This window comes from Stegastes partitus, unplaced genomic scaffold, assembly GCF_000690725.1.
Source record: "Stegastes partitus isolate 25-593 unplaced genomic scaffold, Stegastes_partitus-1.0.2 Scaffold180, whole genome shotgun sequence".
Lineage (NCBI taxonomy): Eukaryota > Metazoa > Chordata > Actinopteri > Pomacentridae > Stegastes > Stegastes partitus.
The window spans coordinates 529,076-536,449 of record NW_007577911.1 but is presented as its reverse complement, the minus strand read 5'-3'; the positions used below and the strand labels follow the sequence as shown (position 1 = coordinate 536,449).

Below are 7,374 nucleotides of genomic sequence, written 5' to 3'. Positions count from 1 at the left end.
TTTAGCAAAACATTGACGGCCGCTATTGTTTCGTAGCACATCGGTAGCTTAAGTTAATTGGGCCCGGGGCCAACTCAGTGTGGCTAACGCGAGTAAACTAACTGATAGCATTAAGCTAACATCTAAACGCCGTGATGGAACTGCTGACTGCATCTTCAGATGAACTTGTTCACACATTTATCTTAGAAGAGAAAGACACCTGATGGAGATAACGCTTGCCAGGTATCATTAGCCTTTTACTGACTCATAAATAATGATGGTTCGATAAAAAATAGTGATCACACTGTAATCAGATGTGATGTGAGTGTAAATAATCGAACGTTAATGTTTAACTTATAAGACCAGTAACATCAGACAGGGAGGAGAAGTGGAGCAAAGTGAAGGAGAGCCGAGTGGAGGAGCAGGAGAGAGATGAGAGTAGAGGAGGAAGAACCTAAAGGGAAGCTCAGGCTGTCAGGATGGGACCCTACAAGGCTCTACCACACTGATAATGGGGAGTGTCCATGAACCTTTTTTGCCTTTCTTGTTTTTTTTTTTTTGCATAATATACATGTCAATACTTCTGTTAAGTAAATAAAAATTAAAATAAATTCAATGTATTTCCATTGCAAGATCAATGATCAATAATGCCACTGTACTCTGTCCTGATAGGGATGTTCTGAATCAGGCTGCAGGGGATCAGCTGGCAGCCTGGATGCTGCTGATTTCCTACAACAGAGCCTCTATTTTAAAAAAAACCCAGAAAAATGAATTGTTCTGAGCCTGGGTGTAAACTTTGCCACTGATTCTACAGCCCCATCGAGAAATTGTTATTTATTGTGTTTATTTTTATTTTTTAAATTAGATTTTATTTTCTAATTTACATTCAGCCTTTAAAAAGCCATTTTCAGCTGGCCATTCAATAATTAGGTTGTAAAAGTAAAATCTGCAGTCGAATGTCATTTGTTTACGCCGCCACGAGTGTTGAGCAGCCTTGTTACACTACCCACGTATTGTTTACTCAATTCAATTCCTTTCTTGTTTCATCCATATACCACTTTGTTTACAGTCAATAAAAGAGCAAAAGGAACATCTCTCCAGTCTAACTGATGCCCCCTGGCGGCCAAAACCCTATTCACAGGTGACACTATACAGGCCTCCCTCAACATAACAATGCTGTTGTATGTGTTGTATCTTGGTTTCAGTCTTGGTTATCAACCTTTCTTTATTAACAAAAATCAGTCTTGTTCCTGATAAAACATGTGTGTTGGTCTTGTCATGACCCCCTACCCGTGGCCTCAGCCCCTGCCTGTCTGCCTCTTTCTTTCTCCTTTCCTCTCCCTCTTGCTCAGCCTTGATGCCCTCCTGCCCTCCTGCCCTCCCTCTCTCCTCCCAGCCCTGCATGCAGTGGCCTAACTGCAGGTATTGGAGACAGCTGCAGGGATCAGCTCACCTGCTCACAGTTACCTTGTTTCCTTAAAACTTGGTTCATTCCACCTTTCTTTACCAGATCATTAACTATGGCGATCCCCGACCTGTCGTCTACCTGCCTTCCCCGGCAGCCTGATCACCCTGAACCAGTAACACCCTCACCACCCTGATCCTGTCCCCACCAGCCTTTACCTGCTGCTGGTCCCGACCTGTTTCCTGCCTGTGCCTTTGCCAGCTCCAGCTCTTATCACCGACCCCCTATTTCTGGAGCCTCCCTCTTTCCTCTGGTTCAGTTCCATTTCCCTGTGAGTATTCCAGTTTTGTTAGTTCAGTTAATATCAGTTTCTCTTAGATTCCATTCCATTGTTGGATTATCTTGTACGTTTTCAGAATTTCCCATGTTTGTGTTTGCTCACTTTTGTCTCTCCTCTTGCCAGTTATATGTTGTGTTTAATTTCCTCACTAGTTCTATAAATCTGCCCCTTTTGTTAGATTTGTTAATATTCGTTCCTTGAGTTGTTGTTTGTTAGATTTAGTCTGATTTGTTGTTCCCATTGTTTAATACTGTTTGTATGATTGAGTTTGAGCTTTTTATAATGGACTTGTTATCCTGTGTCTGCCTCCTCTTTCTGGGTTCTCTGACATAACAGATCTCTTGTATCTTCTGTGGACACCTGACAGCTTCTATGATCCACAGTCTTCCTGGATCTGAAATGGTCTTATACATACCGAGAGTTAAAACTAGATACAACCAGTACCGACTCCAAGCAAGTAAAAATGCAAAATGCTTTCTATCCCGTGTGAAAACATGAAGACATATTGTGACATAATCACTAAAAACACTGCTGTAGCCGATTCTAACCTGCTAACCTCCATCAGAGAAGTGATGTTCTACACACTGAAGACAGTTTAGAGCATCTGGGGTCAGCAAATACTTCTCTGTCTGCTTCCAAACTGACAAGGAAGCCCACCCACTGCCTGTGCAGACAGTGGCCCACAGGGAGGAGGCTCCAGAGTTTAACACCCCGACGTATTCATTCCACTTAAGATTCTCAGTATTCCAGGTAAGACGGTTGCTTTTACTTGAGTTTATCGTTCAGGATAATCAAACACATCAACTTGTTTCTCTTCTTTCTCCTGATTTATCAGCTCTCAGTCAGAATCTCTTTATCGTCTTTGTACAAGAAAGAACGACGACATCGGAGTGAGCAGCTCTCGTCGGCAGGGCCAAACATCAGGAAGCAAAAAGTGAACAAGACATCGTGTAAAACCTTTAAAAATACTAGACAGTTTACACGACAATGGGTTGACGAATAGAAAAAATAGAATAAAAACAAACAAACAAATATAAAATAAAAAACAACTGAGAAATGATTGCACTCAGTGTATGAACAGAGAATTTCTATTTTACACTGAAGAATGATTCATGGGTATTTGTGGCGTTCAGGGACAGCTCGTGGGTAGAAACTGTTCTTTTATTGTGATAAGATCAAAGAAATTACAGCTTCATAAAGACACAACCTTTTGTGACATGATTTTTTCAATTGTTTTGTAGTTATGCTGATTGTAATTATTCTTTTATTTCAAATTAAACACATCATATATAATCATATATTTTTGTACATTTTGTGGACTTTCTTCTTTATTATATTTTCTGTATTTTTATCTTGTTTGATTTTACCTTCATTTTGTACCAGAACATTCTGTGTTGTCTTGTTTACCCTCTTTGTTGAACAGTCATGCTGCTGTAACACCAGAACATCCTTCTGGCATGAATAAAGTCAGTCTAAGTCTAAATCACGTTTCCACTATTTTAATGAAGAATCAGCAGGATGTGGACCAACAGCAAGTTCTAGTGTTCTTAGAAACAATAAAAATAAGTGAAGAGTTCATTTGCTGAAACAGAAAACCTTCACAAACCTTCAGAAAACCCACGTTTCCATCATCAATCATCAGTCAGTTATCTCTCTATTTTTGTCATTTCTACTGAGTCAGATCCACTCAGCTTCACTTTGATTCATTTTGTCTCAAAAAAACAAGTTTTCTGAAAATCTGCAAAACTGAGTGATCTGATTTTGCAAATGAACTATTCATATATTTTACACAACAAGAAAAAGAAAGTGATCAGTGTGTAGTTTGTTGGTTCTTCCTCTTCACAGAGTGTGTGTGTGTGTGTGTGTGAGAGAGAGAGGGGGGTCTGTTCACATCAGCTGGGTTCTCCGAGTCCTGCTCCGTCCTCTGGATCCCGTCAGAGCTGTTCTTCCTGCCGTCACCAGAGGCTGTCCGCGTCCACACAGCAGCGTAGCTCCACGTCTGGACGTCTGGACGGAGATGTGCGTGAACTGAGAACACTGAAGTGTTCCGTCGTGTTTTCCAGGATTTTCTGCAACTTTGGCTCCTGGTTTGATTGCAGGTAAAGTTGAACTTCGCTCCACTTGAGCAGAGCTTTAATGAAGATGAGTCGTCCCCGAGTGCTGATGGATCCATGACTCCTGCTGCTGGTTCCGTGCCTGATCCCAGCAGTGTAGACACCCAGATGCTGGACGTGGAGTTTATCTGGAACATAAGCCAGCTGTAGGATATTTCCTTGCATGGGTTTACGTGACCGTTATTTCTGTGAAACTTTCAGAAATGAAGGAAAAATCCAAGAACGCGGCCAAGACGCGCAGAGAGAAAGAGAACGGAGAGTTCTACGAGCTGGCCAAGCTGCTGCCTCTGCCAGCGGCCATCACCTCCCAGCTGGACAAGGCTTCCATCATCCGGCTGACCAGCAGCTACCTGAAGATGAGGAGCGTCTTCCCCGATGGTAGGAGCCCTCAGAGAGCATTTAAGATCAGATCAGGTCTCAAACTTTCTGGGCCCGGCCCGTTTGGTTTGGTGAGTCTGTTTTGGTTTTTTCATTTTTCATTTTTCTTCTGTTTTTAGTCTGATGTTTTTACAATTATTTTTTTAATTTTAATGTTTACTCTCTTTATTTTTCTTTTTTTTTTAATTTTTTTTTTGATTTTTTTTTTGACTTTTTTTCGCGCAAATTATATCGAAACAAATGTAAATACTTTTGAAAATAGTTTTGAAAATTTCAAAAGAAGAAGAATCTCACATAATGAAACCTTAATATTAACAAATTCAAAACAGGAGTGGGAAGAAGTTTACACTTTATATTTTGACAGCCCTGATGCAAATGTGTTTGATAAATGCAGGCTTTATTTTTATTATTATTTTACAATGATCTGGTGACCCCCTGATATTATTTTGGGACCTCCATGGGGGGTCCCGACCCCCAGTTTGAGAACCACTGGTTTAGTAAAAGCTTATCTCATTAACATCCAGTTTAATGCGCTAAAAACACTTTTGTCAAAACACACAACCCACGTTTTACTCTGTCTTTGGCTTCTCTTATGACTGGATTTACTTTTTCCAAATAATACTAAAAGTATTTGAAAGTGTAGCTCCTCGTTTCAATAAGCAGGAATTATAATCAGTGTTCAGGTGATGTTTCTTTGTACAAGAAGAGGAATAAGACCGTGGTACAGTTTGGCCTCCGTGTCTGATAGAAAGGAGACAAACCGGACGATGGAGGAAACATCCTGCTGCTGCTTTAATGGACTGTTCACAGAATGTAGAAGCTGGAACACCACGTAGCTTATAGGATAATATAATATAACATTATTATTATTATTATTATTATTATTATTATTATTATTATTATTATTATTATTAACATCATTATAATTATTATCAGGATTATTATGATGATATCATATCATTATGGTTACTATTATTATTAGTATTCATAATATGTTTGTGTTTTATTTACTTTATTCTAACTTCAATGAGTGACTGAATGTGACCATCACAAGTAAAAGGAACCGAACTCTGTCTGGCTGCTTCTCACCATTTTTAATGTATTAATGTTCTTAATTATGACATCATTCCCAGTCTGACTGAGAGCTCATGTCCAGTACAGACACCTCGGTCATTCATCACGGCGGATTATTATGTGATGAGGCCGCTTCCCAGCAGCAGGTTAGCGGACAGAGAGCCGCGGTGTCCGGCTGAGGTGAGCCCGAACCACGGCCCTGCAGGCCGGGCCTCGCCCCGAGGCCGCGGAGCGACTCGTTTGTCCGCAGAGCTCCAGAGACAACAGGCCGGTTGTTCACTGCATGTTACTGAAGGGCTATTTTTTTTTACTGATATTGTTTAAATGTGGATTTTAAGATTCCACAATATCAGCAAAGCAACAACAACAATGATAATAATAATAGTTTATAGTTTTTATGACCGCACCACGTTTTATTTGGAAGATGTGCTGAACTTTCCCTGTAAACAGATCTCCTCATTTAAATTGTAAAAACAGCACCAACACCTGAATCTGTTTCCTTCATCGCTGCTCTTTCATTTGTTCATTCTCGGCGCTTTTCGTCGCTTTTACATTTCAGGACGTAGATATTTTCTTCCTTCCTTCCTTCCTTCCTTCCTCGGTGTTCTGGTTCCGTCCACCGCTGCTCAGAGTCCAAACTTTGGATTGCTGGTTCTGTTTTAATTCTAAGGTCTATATTTTATTGTGTTCAGCGCTGTGAGGTGACAAATGTTGCAAATTGCGCCACACAAATAAAACTGAATTTCATTTGAATCGATATCACGGCAGCTCAAACTGAATATTATTAATTTGCATATTTTTAGTCATTTGGTCTAAAACATGTTGATTCTATCTAAAAACTGTGTTTAAATAAATAAATACAAATCACACATGTGCATGTTTTACCCGAATTATCCAAACGACACAAAAACAAAAAAAACGGCAAAAAATAAAAGAAGAATGAAGCTGGAAACGTGGTTGTTATGGCAACATGTGTTCAAAGCATTGAATAATGTAAACAGCCTTTAGTCTGAGAGGATAGTTTTGTATATTGCTGCTATATCTCCTATTTTATTTTGGTGTTAGTTTCTATTTTGGAAAAGTTGTAAATAGAAGTCATTATATAGGAGAAAGAACATCAGGAATCCAACAAGGTCACTGCTTCATATAAAAGGATTATATCTGGTTCACATAGTTAACCTACTTGGATTTATGGTTCTGGAGCAGCCAAGTGGTCTTGAATTGTTCTCTCCAGTCCCATAAGCCTTCAGCACACATCGTCCCAAAGGCGGCTGAGGCTCTGACCAGCGTCCTGGGTAGAACCAAACCTGTCTGGACCACCGTGCTCATGTCAAGCAGCAGTGATGATGATGATGATGATGATGATGATGATGATGATGATGAGTTAACCTACATGAAACTGACAAAAAAAAGAAGAAATAAAATAGTTTTGTTTTAAATTGTAATGTCATTTTCAGAGCCAGTTCAGTTTTTACTCAAACACTGTATTAGTACAATAAGAGCTTCTGGCACTTCAGTGTCTTTCTATTTTAAAACTGCAATAACTGATTCTCATTTATGCTGCAGGTACTGGTTAGTCAGAGATTTTACAAATAAAACCATAATGTGCTCTGACATTTACATGTATAACATCCATTTCACTTCAAGAAGTCGTAAAACAGAAAATGAATGCACTGTGAACTTTCATGCTCTATGTTTCCTTTAAAACTTGTGTTGGTCAGTTTTCATTCCGTATTTTCCATATCGCTTTAGTAACAAGGTTTTATCAGATCTGGTATGAAATCACCGTTCTTGTAAAAATCCAAAGTGATTCTACAAAGTGAGCTCTGTTCTATCAGACTTTGTGCAGAACTGTGCAGGAAGCGGAAATATGAGCTCGTAAATCCACGCAGGCCAAAACATTTTGATGTAAATACTTTTGCAAAGTGTAGTTATGACAAAAACACAACATTCAGTGTGTGGCAGGAGAAATCAAATATATCATAATACATAGTACAGACAGTTAACGTCTACGTATGAATCACTGAGAAGCACAGGTCATGATGTGTCACATTCCTGACCCTTGGCTGGGATTTATTTTGTGT

General features: G+C 39.5%; 1 protein-coding gene across 1 annotated transcript in view; it reads left to right on the top strand.

Annotated features, from left to right (window-relative positions):
- Positions 1 to 4,041: 4,041 nt before the first annotated feature.
- The window catches only part of sim2 (SIM bHLH transcription factor 2), a 17,926-nt gene continuing 14,593 nt past the window's right edge, over positions 4,042 to 7,374 (top strand). Inside the window, exon 1 of the mRNA XM_008280085.1 lies at positions 4,042 to 4,216. Coding sequence (XP_008278307.1) covers positions 4,042 to 4,216 — 175 coding nt within the window. The remainder of the gene's footprint in view (positions 4,217 to 7,374) is intronic.